This window comes from Temnothorax nylanderi, unplaced genomic scaffold (assembly GCF_030848795.1).
Source record: "Temnothorax nylanderi isolate EJ_2023f unplaced genomic scaffold, tnyl_v1.0 TNYL_tig0189_pilon, whole genome shotgun sequence".
Classification (NCBI taxonomy): Eukaryota; Metazoa; Arthropoda; class Insecta; order Hymenoptera; family Formicidae; genus Temnothorax; species Temnothorax nylanderi.
The window spans coordinates 172,362-190,300 of record NW_027249251.1 but is presented as its reverse complement, the minus strand read 5'-3'; the positions used below and the strand labels follow the sequence as shown (position 1 = coordinate 190,300).

Sequence of the window (17,939 nt, the reverse complement as noted above, 5' to 3'; positions counted from 1 at the left end):
GCAGATTCGCGAGCGATTCAAGTTGCGCGCGCGTGCGGCCATCGGCGCGGGATTTTCAATCTGTTAACCTTACCGACTACTTGCACAATATATCTGGAATTGAAATAAATCGACGAGTCAACGATATTAAAAATTGCCCTTACTGTTACATCTCGAAGACTTAAATAATTAGATTTTAAATAGAGAAAGCATCTTTTTCAGAAACATTAATGACATATATATATAAAAATTAAAATAAAGATCTTTTGAATATATGGAAAAATCATAAATGCTCCAACATCTGTAAACAGTTTAACGTAAAAGGCTCACGACAGCTTGGTTGTAAAGAAGGTACTGAGTTTATTAAATACACTGCCTTAACAAAGTAAATACAAACACTTTGGTAGTACTTAAACTATGCATTAAGATACATTTGCCGTAACTTATATCGCATTTGTCTTTCTATAGTAATTGAACACGTGATCGTAACATCCACGTGTTTGCATCTTAAATCGGTAAAAATGTCATGCGAGTTTGTTAATTCTAAACTGCTTTACAAGCAATACTGCTTTATTCTTCGACCGTACAAAGTAGTAAAAGCTTTTTACGACCTAACATCACAATTTGTTAATTTGTAAAATGTACCACTGTTTCTTTCCCGGAGAATGAAATTGTTCTCTAAAAAAAATCTATAATTGTAATAAAAATCTGAATTTATTGAAACAAAGATGTCTTATTTGTAAAACGAAGTTACCTAAAATCTTATCTAAGGTTTTTGGAACATGTACAAAAAATGTATTCACGTAAACGTGATACTAGTAATACGATTCATCAGATGTAATGTAAAATATTTTTTATTTTTTCTTAATCAAATATATTACTTCACTTGTTACACGTTTTACTTGCATAATGTAGCAAGTAACAGGTGTAAGTAGTTACATAAATATAACCACATAAATAAAAGTATTCTTATATATAATAAACGTGGACATATAAAATATATAGCAATATATTCATATTTTTTATATAACTTTGATTTGAGTAGCCATTAAAGGAAAGGGCCTAATTGTAAACCGTTTTTTGATAGAGTCAAATATCTAAATTTCCAACTTCTTAGATTTTTCATGCATATATCAATAAAAAAAACCAGTATTCAATCCCAATGGGAAAAGATTTACAAAATTATTTGACCAAATCTGGATAAAATTTGGAATGTAGTATTTCAGCAAAACAGCAGTGTTATGACGTCATCATTTTAGTGCAATTATTGTGAAATTCCTCTCAGTTGAGCGATGCAATTATTGTACATTTGCGCAATTGTCCTATCGGGGAATATAACTTGAATACTTGCATATTAAATTAATTACATTAAGTATTAAACAAATTAAATTACATTACCTTCGAAATAAGAGAAAGTATGTCTATGCGAGAAAAAGACCTCAAATTAAACCTCGTTTGTAAAAGAATAAGAAACACTTGTACAATTAGAAAAAAGCATAAAAATGAAAAGCATAATATATCCTTTATCCATGGCTACATATAAACTTTCACATTATCTCTGTTCACCGTATCTTCAGGTATTTTGAATATTCTTTATAATGTGTTTATATTGTAATAGCTACTGATAGAGCTACTGTAGCTTGTTACAAAAGACAAAACGATAGATAGAATCGCTATGGTTGAAAGACCGCCCATATGCGAAGCGCTAGATCCAGACTGTGTGCCGGTAGCAGCAGCGCTTTGTGCTGCGTTGAGTAAATTCTCGCACGGCGTCACTCTCCTGACGAAATTAAATATAGAATCCATTATATTTGCAGGCGTGGGATCCGAGCACTTTTCCAACTCCGCCACAACGCAGCTTTGGAGAACAGTCATGTCCCTGCGATGTATCGAGCAAATATAAGTTTTTCCATCCCGTAGAGAATGTGGTAAAATATCAATATTAACGGTGTAGAATTTCATATCTCATCAAATATGCAAGATTTTGAATATAAATGTTCAAATTGGTAGGAATATTGGAAAGGAACATACTCGTAAACTTGGCGCTGCTCACCTGCATTCTTTAACACCAAAAGTCAGTGACGGCAGACTCTCTAGTCCCACTAAACCATTTGTAGTTGGATCAGTTCTTGGTACGTAACCACCATATGTACGGTTGGCACAATCCTGAATCGCTTGCTGCTTTGATTGGAAGCATTCTGGTCCTCCAGCTGAGATAAAAACTGCAAAAATTGGGTGATGTAACTCAAACTAATGTAACGTTAGCCATAATAATGGCACGAGAAGCGTCTAAAAGATACCTCCAGAAAAATCTTTAAAAAGTTTATTTGAAAAGTATAACTTCTTTTTAAGACTTTCTGATTTTAGAAATGTTCCTCAAACGCTTCTTATAGATGTCTATGGAATTTGATATTATTGTTATAAACGTAATAATAGGTAAATAAAACCATCGATTCACACATACGGGCGATTCGATCTCCTTCCTTAAAGCAAATAAACTCGAGCAGCGAGTCGGTTATGTTCAGCACTATTTTCTTGTTCTCCCTCTCCTTCTCGTCCAGACACTGTTCCACCGTCTGCGTGAAATTGCTCACGCAAGCTCGCAGAGTGTAGCGCTTGCTGCAGTAGTTCTTGAAGACAATATCCAAATCGCCGGTCGGCTTGTACTTCTCCATCTCCGCCTGGAGTTCCGTAATGTTGATGAGCGACTGAAGACACTGTCCCATTTCAATTTGCGCGCGTTGAGCATCCTCAAATGCTTTTGGTCCGCCGTTTTTTGTACACTTCTCCTTAAAAAGATTTTTCGCCTCTTCGATGGAGGGTAGCGCCGATGTGTTCACGTTCTTCAATTCTGGGACGTCGCCCACCACGTTGCTGACCTGTTGCAGAACCTCGTCGGCAGATGGTAAATTCTCTTTCTCTTGCGAATGCGTACATCCAATGATACCTGAAACAAGGAAACAATATCTTATATAATTGTACAGAAATGTCTCCTCTTTATGGTAGATTATCATTTATATAAGTTATGAATTGCCTTTCACTCAAGGTTTAAGAAAAAAAAGCAATTAATTTCAGAAATAAAATTCATTAAAGAATATTTTTCTTTCATATTGTAGCATTATATCGTCACGTTTTTCCGTTGGGATTACACGATATTACGACTCTGATATGAAATACTTGATAGTGTTCTTTATAGTTTTGAAGTTGATTTGCATTTAGAATAGTAATTTGTCGCAATTTAGCATCTAATACTGCAAGGATATATCGATTTTATATCGGTCGCAAAGAGAATTGATGTTCTGAGAGCCGCAAAAATCCTTCGTAGATTAACAGCTGAAAACTACATAGTAATATGCATGTATCACGTTTGCCGATTGATGTTTTTCTGATATTTTGTTCGCAATCATCTCGCATTTTTTCGCAGAGCAATTTTTGTTGTTGTAGTTTTATCGTAATTTACAGGCGTGACTTATTCCGTAGATGTACGATGTGATCTGCAAAAGTATATGCTAGTAAAATAAAGAGGAAAAAACACAGGAAAATTTTTATTTTTTATTGCAGTCACGCGCTTGTAGTTAATTACATAAATAACTATTCATTAAATGTAAGAGTGAGATATCAAGCCATTGTTATACATCTACTGTTTTCAAGTTTCAATATTAAATTCGTCGCTATACTTTTAATTTTTTTTAACTCTACGTTACTCGTGGAGTGTAAAGCATAAGTACTTCAGCCTTAGAAATTTAAATTCAGCAAAATTTTTTTATTGATCGAATTCTGCATAAATTATTTCACAATTTCACAAAGAAGAACTTTTGCACTCATCTTTTAAAAGATACATATGATATTATCAACCTTTATTTGTAAATTATCACAGAGAACAATGAAAATTAAGATATAACGTTAGGGTGTATAATAAATACATCCCACGCGAGTAACGTAAGATTGAAAACGAGCGGGCAGACTTCTCCAAATTTTATCTCCGAATTCTTCACGATTAATAGATTTTATCCCAGATCCCTTAAGTTATATTGGATCGTTCCGATGACGACAGGAAGGCTGCTCAAGAGATCTTTGTTTGGAGCACGCTTCCTTGCGAAGCTTCCTCGTGGCCGCGAGGTCAAAATGCATAATCTATGGACTTTGTATCCGTATTACTCAGCCTTCAATGAGTGGTCTCGTTTTATCTTTCTCCCTTTGTTGCATTTTTCGCGCAGGAAATGTTCCGCGATGGAATACTGTCCAACTATCATACCGACCTTGAACGTCTCTTTCAATTTTTGCCGAGTATTTTGATCCGTCGATGTTCGATTTCGTATCGACAATACACCGAGGAAGCCGCGCTGCTGTTTCTCTTTTCATCGCCGTCGTGTAAAACAGATCTCTCAGATCTCGCTATGATGAGTAATACGGTATTATCAACTATATCTGGGGAATAATAAGCCAAGTTTTGAAAGCGGACAAAGATGTGTCTAAACGTGAGTCATCGCTAAAGAAAAAAAAGAGAGAATTATTTTTATTCGATTGGTCTACATTTATACTAGATAGTAACTAGGTAGCTGCAATTCATATCTCCAGATTCTCCAGTTATCATCAGTGTACTAGATTTTGATGTGGCAATTGATAGATCAGGGAATCTTTTTAGATCGAAGACAAAGCGAAGTTTTCTCTTATCTTATTTCAAATTTATTTACGTCAGAACTATCCTGCCGCTTCACTCGGTCTTTTCTCGTTTACCTCTAAACAGAAAACGCGAAACAGAAACGCATTGCGTAATCTTATTCAGCGATTCTCAAACATAATTAGAGTTTCTGTGAATATATATCCGTCAGAAAAACACAATCGTATTAATTTCAGCAAAATTGTATAACGTGTTACGTCGACAAGCGTCTTCTACTATTTGCCGGGCGATCTAACACTTGTTTCACATTTATTTATTTTCATTTCACGGGATCGTTAATTTTCTGGAGGAATTATGGATCCGCTGGCGACGATAAATCGTTCATATTTCGACTCTTCTTCACGTATGACAGGTAGGTGGCAAACTGTTGCGCAATGAAAGCATCGCGTATCGCGTTCACCAAAATTTCGCATTCAACGACTTCGTCTTCCGCTAAATCGACAAAGGCTTACGTTTTAATAACAAAAAAATGAATGGATGTAAATCTGCATTGATTTAGTCGAAATAATATCGTTTGCGCGCGTTGGCGTTGGCGTTGGCGTTTCGCGCGGGAAGTCCTTCTTGTCCGACGACAGGAAGTCGCGAAGCACAAACGGTTCAGAAGCCACGCACGCTAACGCATGATCCCGACCAATCCCGACGACGGAAATTCAAAAGAGACTGGAGAAATAAAGGCAAAACGTTAAGTGTTGACGAACGCGAAAATTTCAATTAATTTAGGAGTAGCTTTACGAGTAAATTTTGCTTATCAATTCGAAAAAAGAGATATCGTTCCATTTGATAAAATATTTATCCAGATTCCGTTTCTTACACGCCTCATTTTAAAAATTTACGATATTTAATAGAGAAGTCGACGGAGATTTAATAAAATGTCAGACTCTTTAACTTTGACGGATGATAATTATTGCAACCTGATTATTAATATAGTTGGATACATCGAAGATAACGAGAGAGCTACTCGATGTTTGCTGATATAATGACAAGGTTCGAGCACACATTTAAATGCGTAATCATGGAGCAAAGTGCGTTGAACACTGTATTAAAAACTTGCCGATCAACGATCAACAAACGTTATCGTGAACCAACGACGGATCTGATGGAAGACGATCAACGAGTAAGCTCCAATAGCGACGTATACTTTATCTACGCATAAATAATGATAAGTTTTGAAAACAATTTGGCTAAATAACTTAACGAGCCACGCGAGGGTCTATTTTGATTTATTTTTATTTACCTGCGAAAGGCTGTGCAAGTCGGCATAATTTCGCAATGGCGATACATTCAAATATATGAAAATTACTATCCATCCTTCAACAAACGCCGTTATTTCGATGTAGGAGTAACTAATCGAGTCATTATCGAGTATAAAATGACGAGTATCCATTATTCGTTCCATATCTCGAAATTATCTATAATTTCTAAATCACGTACTTCTTATTTCAAAGAGATCAATTTCTAGCCGAATTATCCGATCAATCCCAAGGGTGATTTATATCATAATTCCAATTGGAAATTTCGATCAAGGCCGACAATTTCGTATTCAGCGAATAGCTGAACGTAATACGATTAATCGTCGTTGAAGAAAAAGATGCCAGTGGTGCTCGATTGCAGATTACGTCATCGCAATAACCGTGTGCCGTGTGCCGTGTGTGACCGGCATATAATTAGTAATTAAAAATTATGATAACGACGGCCTGTCTTCGAAACATTTCAGGACAGTGCAATTCAGTTGCTCGTACGCATAATGCATAATCTGCCCAAGTACGTAAGTCATCCAAGAATAAGATATTTGAATTTACACGTTCCGATTTTAATGTTTCAGAAAATTTTGTTTCGCCTCGCCTAATCATATTTACAGCAACGCATACAACAGAATTGACTTCTGACATCCGATCTATAAACCGACGGCAAAACGGTGCTATCAACATCATCGTCTTTTCGCGAGCATTATCATCCCTTCGCAGTTCGCCTTCATAAAGGAACTCAAATAAGAGCACCTATACCCTATATCGCATTCGCACGTTGGAGCGTTAACAGATAAACTACCTACTGAATTTCTTTCCAAGTTTCTTGATACCCTACAGTTTGTCTATACAGGTTACTTTGTGTATTATATTATCAAACACGAGGAAATTTCCTTTGATGTAAATACTTTCTCCTGGAGATACATCTTACGGTTCGAGAGAAACATTTTAAATAAAAAGCGGACACAACATACGGGATATCTCAGGCTTGTAATATTACAAGAATTTAAACGTTACGCTCGTTTCCGGTGGATTTCCCGTTCTTCGATCAACGGTAAGAATGGCATAGGTTCAAAATAATTTTCAAGTGTCTCTCGTGCAAGTGGTACGCAACAAAATGGTATATCTTTTATTTTCTACGGTATGTCAAGAAAGCATTTAGACACCTAATTGGACTTCCTCGTGTACTTTCCTAACAATTTCCCGGAATTTCTCCGGATGACGTTTATCATTGTTTCCGATTGATAGTTGTTGACTTTCTCGGTTTATCGTTTCTATGCCACCAATTACCCTTCAAGCGACTTTCTTAGACCGTCTAAACGAATCTTTCGCTAAAACTGTACAAAACCATCAATCTAACTCGGCGATTTATAATATCCTGTTAAATTTTAAAGGCGCGGAAATTTCATTCCGCAAATATTTTCTCAAGATTATGCGAGAGAGATATTCTATATGTATGGTATCTGTATCTAATCGAACACATGTATGTATTACATTCATTTTTATCAATGCAAATTAATATTTTAATCTCGGTTTAATTTAGTTTTTGTCTTCTCCTAATTTTACGAATTAGAAAGAGATAAAAAGTATTGTAAGATAAGTTAAATCGAGATTAAAGTTAATCTACACTATAGAATAGAAATGAATAAATATTAGCCAAGAAGAAGATAACATAAGACAACAGTGCGATGAGGGCTGAAAAAATGCCTTATCTGCTGATTGGCGCCGATTCTAGTTGACTGGGTTGTAAGATCGCCGTTGTAGCCGAGTGAAATTCGGACATAAAAATAAATAAATAAATAAATTCGTGAAATGAGAATATGACTGGACAAAGTAAGTCCAAACGTACCGAAAAGTAACGCTACGGCAGTGAACGTGGTGCACTTCATTTTGGCTGCGGACCGGGACGACGGACCTTCGACGACGGCGGGAGAGAGAGAGGAGGCGAATCGAAGGTATCGCTGTCCGCGGCACGGGGCACCGGGCACCGGGCACGGTCGAGTTCACGCGCGCACGCACCTCGCACGTCGCACGTCGCACGTCGCACACCTCGGATGACGCACTGCGCGTGCACTCCCAGCACTCCTCAGTCCTCAGTCCTCGCGCAACACAAAGTACAGCTGTACAGAAATGCCTGCAATGCTTGTACGCGGGCGGCCAGCCCACTTATTGTCACCGATCCTTTATTACGGGCGGGCGAGACCGAGACGTGTCCACCACTTCACTCCAGTCTCCACCGTTAGCTGGCAACAACAGAGAGAAGGGGTGGAGGTAGAGAGTAGGATCGTAGGATGCAAGGAAAGGGAGATAGATAAACAGAGAGAGGGAATAAGTGAGAGGCACCGAGAGAGATAAACGGGCGGAGAAAGAGATAAGAAACCTACCCTCTACGACGATCACTCTGCTAGTTCTGCTACTGACTAAACACTAAACACTGAACGCGCTCGGCGCGTCGGCCAATTTTATATACCCACGCGCCATCTTGCATCCGCGCGACGTACGAACTACAAAGTTTCGTTGCTGAACTTGCTGATCGCGACGGATATATATCTCACCATAATCGCTGTAGGAGTTCCTCGTAAATATATCCGCATGTTAAATTTATCGAATGATATCAATGTAAATTTAGCATTTGATAAAATTAAATAAGTTTCGTTTATTTTGCGAACGCTCGATTTTCGTCCCATATGTATCACAAATTGTAGGTACGTTAACATCAAGTCCTCGGTAGTATAGTGGTCAGTATCCCCGCCTGTCACGCGGGAGACCGGGGTTCGATTCCCCGCCGGGGAGGATTTTTTTTTCTCAAATTAACAATTGTAATTTTAATACATATAATGGATAAAGATCGCTATAATTGTATTATAAAATTTTTTTTCTAGAAATTTAGAGTCATTTCTAGTCCTGATATTTTTATCTTTTGATTATAGACATATATTATCGGTACGTTAGCAGGTTCAGATAGAGGGTGTTTTAGAGCGAACTGTTAGTCGATACAGATTGTAAAAGTGATAAAATTACAAGTACAATATTATAAACATATATGTGGTAAATTTGAAAATCTAGTTTATGCTACTACTTCTTATGCATGCTGAGTAAGGTTCTACATCGCGCATCGGTGGTTCAGTGGTAGAATGCTCGCCTGCCACGCGGGCGGCCCGGGTTCGATTCCCGGCCGATGCATTTTTTTTTTGTACTGTTACTTTCTTTTGTACCGCGCACCATTAATTGTTAAATAACGCTCTGCAAATGTTATTTAATTCAATATACTTCATAATAGTTGTGTTCAAGCAATCAATCCTAATTTTTAGAAACTCTTTGAAACTATAATTTCTGACTTTTCGCCTCGTAATTGCCACATAAGAGATACATTTTCTCTTATTTATTGTATCTGTAAATTTAAGTAATTGGGATTAAAATACTTTAAGTTTCTGTTGAGAAAATATATCGTTATCTTTGCAGGAATTCCTCCGAGAGAAGAGCAGTCCTCAAAGGTATATTTTATTGTAGCAGCTAGTCGTTGCAGATTACGTAACGATCGTAAACCAGGTCTCGATTGCTTATCGTTATTGATACCGTGGGTATATAGCAAAGATTGCTTTGCAGTACAATTTCGCACATTTAAACTTCGGTTTCAAACGAATTATATCATATCATATACAAATAAAGTGATAAAGAAATTTATTTTATTAAAAAAAAAATAAAAATTTTATTGGCAAGAACGAACAAATATATACTGCATATACATATGTATACCGTATTCACATTATGTGTGTCTTTTTTTACAGACGTTACTTTCGCTTCGATGTTAATTTCGAGAATGCTTGGCTTAGCGGAACGAGTTTCACGGAAGCGTCGCTCTCATTCCCAGAAGAGCGTTGAGCTTATCTGCATTATTAATTGCACAGCCCTACCCTGTTTTTGCCATTCGATATGCTCTTAGTCAGATAATTACTTTTCATTAACGTAATTTAATTCTTGATTAGATCGTACTTGGCTATTTTTCCTTCCAAAAAGGCACCCATCGCATATTAATAATTATCCAATTTATTACAAATCTAATGCGTTTATTTCTAGTTCTTGTTTTACATTTTACTTTTATTGCACCTACAAATTAAATTAAAACCAATCGGATGAATAGAACGCTTCACCTTGAATCCAGTTACATCGAAACCGCAGGGAGTTTAGGCGCGTAAAAAGTCAATCCGTTTCATAATCGCATATATTTATTCGCAGAAGAATAAACGATTACAAAGAGGGATGCTTAAAAAGACGCGAGTGTGCGCCGTGTGCGGTCATGCGGTGCGCATCCATCGCGCTTTGCGCTGCAGAATTGGTCCCTATAACCAACTTGTTTTATAAATAGCTAATAAAGCGTCAAGGAAGAAGAAGAAAAAGATTGTCAGACACACATATCTCGCTTTTGTTTGCGCAAGTTTGTCATACAAACTTTTCATAGTTCAAAAGTGAACGAGTTATCGCGGTTGTCCGGCGACCGAGTAGCTCGACAAGAGAACAAAAATTCAGATTAATTTTTAAGAAGCCTCCTAAGGTCGATTTCTACGCACTTCTTTTTCTTCTTCTTGATCGAGAATATTCCTGTGGGTTAACGATTAATGAAGTACATAGTCAGTTTTATAAATTTGATCATCGGCACTCGGACGACTCACGCATTAATATTGGACATAGTATAACATGTTTTCGCTAGATTGCAATTAGTGGAAGTCTAACGAGAATACGAGTGCGAGTCTAACGAGAAACTAAGGTCATTTCTGATAACGTGACAACGATATTCATTTATTATACATTAGTTTAGCGGAATAGCAACTTTATGGTTGTTAATGCGCTCGACGACCGCCAGTGGAATAGACAGATGCGGGATCGGCGTGTTATCTCGCGAAATGCAAATAGAAAGATCAAGATTCACAGCTTATAAGCGTTGCGCACCATCAAGTCGAAATACGCATCGTTATCTATACTCGCGCTCATAGCGCTGTAATAATTCATAAATTCTTCCTCCGTTACCTGTAAAGCGAAAAGAAGAACAATAATGGTAAGCAAATTGTCTGGGGATAAAATAATTTTTTAATATTTTTACGAAAAAAGTATGAAATATATCTAATGATGAATATATTGAATTAGAAAATGGAGCACTTAAAGAATTAAGAGAACATTGCATATTAATTCAATTTCTAAACGCTGATCAATTTGGCACAATTTATTAATCCTTCGCATTATTGGCTAAGGCTGTTAGCTAAAATATTTATAAGGCATAAAACTTGATTTAAATGTGTTCGATAGACGCACGTAGGCAAGATTTTAATACACGGTTTGTCGAGCGATTTTATTTGTGCGAACTTAATATGTGAGAAACATCATAAAACATCATAAAACTACTTACGACACCGTCGACATTGCCTCCGACCTCGAAATTCGAGAGAAACTTGTTTAAAATACTCTCTTCGCTTTCCTCACCGCTGATATAACGCGGATGACATTTCACGTTGTAAACCGTTCGTAGATCGTCGATGGTGATCCGCCCATCGCCGGTTTTGTCCAATTTCTGAAACGCTTGCTCTACCACGTCTCTTCGGCTTTGACACATCAGTGGCTGAAAATTATTTTATTAACTTTATTAATTTCCATAATTATATTACATCCACATGTATTACATATTTTGATAAGAAGATTGCTCATCCGCACATCTTAAAATCGACAATTTTTAAAAACGATTCTTCGCTTGAATGACGCATTAAATGTTTCTAAATGTAAGTACAATTAGACGATTCTTGCCCGAAGTACAATAAAATGAAGAGTTAAGTAAAATTAAAGAGTATAAGCGAACTCACTCTTATGCCGACAAGAAACTCATCGACGCTAATATTTCCATCCTCGTCGGTGTCGAATTTCTGAAAAATTTCATTAATTTCATCGTCGGAAATTTCCATTCCAGTTTCCTCTAAACCCGTTTTAAACTCCTCGAGATTTAGCTTGTTGTTGCCATCCTCGTCCATACGACGGAATACCCTGAAAAAATACAAATAATGCGGGGGATTCAGATGTCTCAGCATATCATTACGCGACGTACGTGACGACACAAAGGTCGAGGACGGCAAGGTTGAGACTGATTCACGTGTGAATCAGGCGAAAACCGTATCATCATTGCACGCACACATCTGTGACACTGAATCTTATTCGCGAATAATTAACATTAAATTTTGCATCCACTTTTGATTTCGTTCTATATCTCTTTTATCTCTTTTATCTCTTTTATCTCGCGTAACTAATATAACGTGAGCTTTGCGCCGTTTTCTTCGCATTTTTTTTGCATTTCACTTTGTTACCGGCACATCGTTTAAATTTAAATGCATTCTATTGAAATTATTGCAGCTTAGCTTCTACGTAAAATCTATCGTCGTTCCTTAAACTTGGGATTAATGTTTTAAAATGTATAAAAAATCGAAATCCTTTAAATAACAATCTCTCTTGAGAAGCACAATTATGCTAATTACAAATTATATTTTTATTATATTATTACGAATGATCAAAGTTGTAAAAATACTGATTTTTTTTTTCAAATCCTACTCGAAATGCAGTAAGTTTATTTAGAAAGAAATATCGATTAAAATGTAGCCAATTATATGAGAAAAAGAATGATTCAGACATGACCTAGTTAAGAGGAACGTAATAATAAATAGTTTTAACGATAAATGGCTCTATGATTTCGTAGATTTACTTAATAGCAATGTAAAGGGGTGCTTTTTCGAGACTCACCTACCCAAACCAAGAATGCCATTGGCACCCCTAGCCAGGCAAAGTAGACGCAACTTCTCAATGGAATCCGTGGTGGTATGTATGGCCCGTTGGGCCTTGTTGATCATTTCAATCTCCTGTCGCGTCGTAGCACTCCGTGGCCTCAAGCTGAACATCGCTGGGAAAGGGAAAAACGTCATTCGCTCACGTGATGAGTATGAGTCAGGTGCGATACGTACAAAAAAAAAAAGAGAAGGAGAGAGAAAGAACGAGAGAGCCACGCGTATTTACATTCCAAAACTGGGCATTGAGGAAGTTTTAAAAAGAATCAGAAATGTTAAGAATTGCATAAAACATAAGCTTTTTTATAAATAACGTCAGCACGTGAATTTTTAGATTTATTTTTCACTGGTTAGTCTTTACAAACATTTATAAGAAAGTTTAAGTTTTTTTAATGAGTTCTAATGGAAGACTCGATGTTGCATATCAGTTATAACAAAAACCTGTTAAAAATCGTACATCTATGTATTTACTCGTTTGCAAACATAAATTCTCCGACACATAAACTCTCTTCCTTTCATCGCGATATTTATTAAGTATGGAAGATCGATGAGAGAGAGAGAGAGAGAGAGAGAGAGAGAGAGAGAGAGAGAGAGAGAGAGAGAGAGAGAGAGAGAAACATTGAATACGTGTTGAATACCTAACGAACAAAGCTACAATTTCGCTTATATGTAGTGAGATACAATGATAAGGTTTTTCACTATCATGCGCACAAAGCTAGATGAAAAGTGGGTTATTGATTAACCGCCTCTGTTGCTTTTGATGATAATGCACAGTTTTGTACATTGCGACATCGACGTTCACGTATCCCGTCATCGACCCGCTGCACGTGTGAAAGCGACCGCTCGTTAATAGTTTTTAATTATTTCGTGAAATATCTCTTGGCTCGCAATGGGAGATTAATTGCAAATCGCATCGTTCTATTCTGAAAGCTTCGTTCGCGTAAAAGCCTCGGTCGTTGTTGCTGAACACTCCCTCGACTTTTATCTGCGAAATTCTAAAATGCACGAAATCTATACCCGAAATATATACATATAAACGAAATTTATCAAATTAAAAACAACTTGCCAATATTTTTGATTGTTTTAACATGGCATTTATCAAATATATTCAAAAAGTTTGTAATTATTATATTAGGAGAATTACATTGCTATAAAAATAATGTATTAAAACTTGTTAAAAGATACTCTCAGATGTTATAAAAAATCTAAAACAGTTTTATGCTTTGTTAATATTACCATTTCAGCATTATGAGCGGTATCAAAATCGGGGTTGTTTAGATAATAAAGTGATAAGTTATAAGTTAATATCGTAGATAATATATCGGTGACAGGTTTTTTTTTACATAACATATACTTTGCATCTCGCAAAGTCGTGGCCTGCAGAAAAACTTGTCATTCCCAAACAGAAAATCGTTTCAAAATAATTATTAAAAATCACTTTAACGCTACTTAACGGTATTTTGATGTTATCATGACTTTCTCTTCTGTTTGAGTTTTGTTGGTAACCAGAGTGTGTCGTCGTCGCGATATTAAATATTTGCGAGCGAATGACGTATGCTACGAATATTTGCGAATGTATAGCATTTCATCCGGAAATAGAGTATATAAAAAGAAAAGAATAGAACGTATTTATTATTCATTTTGAAAGCGTGCCTTAATCGCGTGACAATGCTTGACAATGCTTGACAATGTTTGACAGTGCTTGACAATGGAAGAAAGATGTTTGCTTGCATTAATGAATAGAGGATTATACATTTAAAAATTAAGTATGATATAAATTGAAGCACAGAAACGTATTGATAATCGAAATAAATTAGTAATTTCTTTTAGAAATTTTTTTACTTTTGTAATCAGTACCCAAATAGTATAGCGATTATTTTTCGTATTGCCTTGAGAGTAAATTAGTGCAAAATTATTAAATTATAAAATTAATTAATTACTAGACCTAAAATTGAACATAAATAAATTTACGTAAACTTTATAACTTTAAACTTTAGTTTTTTAATTAATTAAGGACATTCGTAACTTTGAACTGTCATAGATATTTAACAACTGCATTTAAAAATTGTAAAGGCTTTTACATATTCGTTAGTTCGGACAGGAGAGAGGTTTGTGTGAGAAACAATACTTTTCTCCAATTACACCATATAATATGTAGTAGCTAAGAATTATTGTTATTATATACATATTATCCATAGCTGCGTAAAGACAACAAAATACCTGCTATATTATTATCCTCCGTTTCTGATAATGCAAGGTCTCGTAATTCCGTCGCGATATTCTCGCAACAGTTACTACGTACGAAAAAGTGTGATTCGCTCGGGTAAATAACTCACGACGAAAATCCGCGACGGAAAGATAAATATCCGCAAGAATGTCCGGTTAACATTCTTCCTTCCGCGTTTCGCGCGGTATCACTCACCTTAGCACGCGGCTTTCGGCGAACGCGATAAACGCGATGGAGAACGCGGCGGAGGATCGGGAGGACACGTGCGCGTGTGCGATGGAAGACGGTTCACGAGATCACGAGACCAGCGGAAGGAGGAAGAAGAACCGGAGGAACTTGGTTTACTCTTCGCAAGAGGAGGCGAAGGAGGCGAAGGAGGCGAAGGAGGCGGCGGCGGCGGCGGCGGCGGCGCGACGTTTTTTCCAAGAGAACCGGAAAGCGAGTGGCGATTGGCAGTTCCTCGGCATAGCGGATCGCGTCGTGAATCCTATAGCGCGACGACACACATATTACGTGCACACCCTGGACGATGTACGGGAAAAGTCTATACCCTGGGTCCCCGGAGCGTCACGATGTATCCATAACGACCGATTTGTCACAACACGCCCATCGCGACGCGATATCGCAATTCGCATCCGCTCCGCGAGCCGCAAGCGTGACCGATTGGATTGATTGATCGATCGCCGATACCGATTGTTTCCTCGAGGGGCGAGAGCCGGGCGAGGTCGAAGAAGAATATTGGAGAACGCTCAGGTCATCGTCGTCCGCATGTATATGGTCGAGAGAATAATCGGCGGGATCGTCGTCATTGTCATTTAACGCTCGATCGCTCCGATTTATGACAGTTAAATAGTCGCGATCAAGATGTATTATGCGTTTCATTTCAGCTACTTTAAGTTTTTATTTGTTTCGCAATGCGGAACAAGCCCATAGATATTATAATGAAATTTGAAACAAATAAATTCCTAGTTTCACGCGTTAAAAAATTAATACATATGTGTTATTACATTAATAATATACTTATGTATATTAACGCATAATATTATATATAACATTATAATATTACATAAATTTATATAATTGACGTTAGGTTATCGCCTAACTGTTTATTTCAGCGCGGTAATGTTACCTTGACCTCTATATATTGGTCTCGATAGACCAAGATTGATATCAATGGACTTGGACTCTACATGTCGATAGACCCAGACCAAACGGCATCGTAGTAGAAAGCCCGGGAAGTAGAGGAATTACCGTACATATTTAATCGGCCCTAGAGCCCCTTGGATAACACGGTTGCTAGCGTGTTACGTGATGCGGTATACGCGGTATTATGTAGGGTGTTCCGCGTTCTTGAACTCTTACATTTATTTACTTTTGCGCTTAAACCAACAATAACTAGCAGTAGGACACAGGATGACAAAATGATACACGTGGCGGCCAAACGGTAAATGTTACTGTATAAACGACGAATGTATAGTTACAGCAACGTTTACCACTAAAATATGCACGCGTGTCCGCGAACAATGCGACAGCTTGTGAAAATAGACAATGATATTTCTTAAGAACAATATTATCAGTTATGATACTTTATCGACTGCAAGCTGGAAGATAATTATTTTCTTATTTGATACATTGGCTTCAAAGAACATTGCGACCTCTCGAAAACGCCAAAAAAGTCTTAAAATTTCGATGCCGTCTCGTGAAATTGTCGAAAGAACATCATTATATAAAGTCTCTAATTGTAAGATAACATCTTATAATTGACATCTTATTTCGGACATCACTTTCAAACATCTACAGGCAGAGTAAAGCTGAAACGTGCTAAGAATAAGAGAAACGTGCAAATATGTTTCAAAAAAAGAAGAAACACAAAAGAGAAGTTGAAATTACTTGATAAACCAATAAATCAATATCTATTTCTTATACATACATAATTACATAAGAAATAAAGGTTTCTATAAAAATTAACATTTTACTGCTATTTTGTTTTCAAAGACGCAGTTCATTTTACAATATAGCGTCTGCGGCGTGCTAATATTTTTATCATTAGTATTAAAATTAAATCATTATATGTATCTATATATTAAGTAATTCCAGTTCTTATTTCACGTTCTTCTTTGTTTTCATAACATTTCATCTTAACTGTGTCGTTGTGACACTAACTGTGTTACATTTAACTTTGCCATGGCGCCATGCCATATGTATTCTAATCGATAAACGTTGCTGTAATCAATAAACATATACCTATAACCACAATTATCGACACTGAAGGAAAAAATTGGTCTTTAGTCCTTTACTTTGCTGCTTGCAAGTTTTCTCACTTATTAACAATTGATAACAAGACATTCCTGTTTTATCAAGCGAAACTTTTTAGCGATAAACGATTCTCTATTATCTATTCTTTATCATCAATTTACATTAACAGATAATCGCCTACATTAGCAGAATAGTTATTGCTAACTTTTGCGTCGCTCATTTTAATTGTAAGAGCAGCAGAACAATCAAAATAAATGTGTATGTTTGTTTGGAAAAAAATTGTTTCGTGTTTAGCCGCGGCGATAAGACAACGAATTGTTTTCGATAGTATCATGCGCTGGGGTCATGTACTTCGATTTATAATTTAACCGACACGACGTATCATTTTCCATACCATCCGCTCGCTGCGCAATTACTGATAATTTGATTTCCGATTATCATAATTCTACATACGTCGCTCGAACCTACGTAGCCGTGTCCGGTATTCCGGTACCACCGGTACTCCGGATAGTCCGGATACTCCGGTGTCGAGCAGCGCCGAGCCGCCGAGTGATGCCGAGTGAATCTTCTAGAACGGGATAAGAGACAGACATGTGCGCGAGTGCACGGCCACGGCCGAGCCAATCGCGCGGCGCCATTTGTACGGGGCTGCCGTCGGACACGCGCGACGCGCGTCATTGGCCGACACGTGCTGCGTGGTCCGACGCGATTGGACAGCCGCCCCGCCGGCGCCGTGT

General features: G+C 37.1%; 2 protein-coding genes, 2 long non-coding RNA genes and 2 other non-coding genes across 9 annotated transcripts; 4 read left to right on the top strand and 2 right to left on the bottom strand.

The window, feature by feature from the left end:
• Positions 1-315: 315 nt before the first annotated feature.
• On the bottom strand, positions 316-8,132 carry LOC139778607 (27 kDa hemolymph protein-like). Its single transcript, XM_071716642.1, has 4 exons — positions 7,754-8,132; positions 2,444-2,926; positions 2,033-2,201; positions 316-1,858 (listed from the first exon to the last, which is right to left on the bottom strand). Exons 1-4 carry the CDS (start codon positions 7,791-7,793, stop codon positions 1,573-1,575), a joined length of 978 nt encoding a protein of 325 aa, XP_071572743.1. The 5' UTR covers positions 7,794-8,132; the 3' UTR covers positions 316-1,572.
• Positions 1,789-2,440, top strand: LOC139778610 (uncharacterized). The gene is made up of 2 exons (XR_011719622.1): positions 1,789-1,907; positions 1,990-2,440. It is a non-coding gene; the product is annotated as an uncharacterized lncRNA (long non-coding RNA).
• A 200-nt stretch (positions 8,133-8,332) lies between the features above and the next one.
• LOC139778609 (uncharacterized) lies at positions 8,333-11,735 on the top strand. Of its 2 annotated transcripts, none has more exons than XR_011719620.1 (3): positions 8,333-8,469; positions 9,367-9,398; positions 9,693-11,735. It is a non-coding gene; the product is annotated as an uncharacterized lncRNA (long non-coding RNA). The 2 variants fall into 2 exon arrangements; XR_011719621.1 differs by having other exon boundaries at positions 9,367-9,481.
• Positions 8,626-8,697, top strand: Trnad-guc (transfer RNA aspartic acid (anticodon GUC)). Its single transcript has one exon. It is a non-coding gene; the product is annotated as a tRNA-Asp (tRNA).
• Positions 9,017-9,087, top strand: Trnag-gcc (transfer RNA glycine (anticodon GCC)). Its single transcript has one exon. It is a non-coding gene; the product is annotated as a tRNA-Gly (tRNA).
• LOC139778608 (calcyphosin-like protein) lies at positions 10,113-17,804 on the bottom strand. Of its 3 annotated transcripts, none has more exons than XM_071716645.1 (5): positions 17,656-17,804; positions 12,679-12,835; positions 11,754-11,931; positions 11,306-11,515; positions 10,113-10,929 (listed from the first exon to the last, which is right to left on the bottom strand). In XM_071716645.1, the coding sequence occupies exons 2-5, from the start codon at positions 12,831-12,833 to the stop codon at positions 10,828-10,830; spliced, it is 645 nt and encodes a 214-aa protein (XP_071572746.1). In that variant the 5' UTR covers positions 12,834-12,835; positions 17,656-17,804; the 3' UTR covers positions 10,113-10,827. The 3 variants fall into 3 exon arrangements, with proteins under 3 accessions (XP_071572746.1, XP_071572744.1, XP_071572747.1); XM_071716643.1 differs by lacking the exon at positions 17,656-17,804 and adding an exon at positions 15,497-15,596; XM_071716646.1 differs by lacking the exon at positions 17,656-17,804 and adding an exon at positions 14,940-15,372.
• Positions 17,805-17,939: the final 135 nt, after the last annotated feature.

What these genes read in the sequence shown, in the direction of transcription:
- LOC139778607 (XM_071716642.1), bottom strand. Translation starts at nt 7,793, where the DNA reads ATGAAGTGCACCACGTTCACTGCCGTAGCGTTACTTTTCG. An exon ending in TGCCGTAGCGTTACTTTTCG is followed by an intron (nt 2,927 to 7,753) that starts GTACGTTTGGAC and finishes TCCTTGTTTCAG; the next exon opens with GTATCATTGGATGTACGCAT. An exon ending in GGAAGGAGATCGAATCGCCC is followed by an intron (nt 2,202 to 2,443) that starts GTATGTGTGAAT and finishes CAATTTTTGCAG; the next exon opens with TTTTTATCTCAGCTGGAGGA.
- LOC139778608 (XM_071716643.1), bottom strand. Translation starts at nt 15,581, where the DNA reads ATGCGAATTGCGATATCGCGTCGCGATGGGCGTGTTGTGACAAATCGG. An exon ending in GGCATTCTTGGTTTGGGTAG is followed by an intron (nt 11,932 to 12,678) that starts GTGAGTCTCGAA and finishes GTATTTTTTCAG; the next exon opens with GGTATTCCGTCGTATGGACG. An exon ending in GAGGCAATGTCGACGGTGTC is followed by an intron (nt 10,930 to 11,305) that starts GTAAGTAGTTTT and finishes TTCGCTTTACAG; the next exon opens with GTAACGGAGGAAGAATTTAT.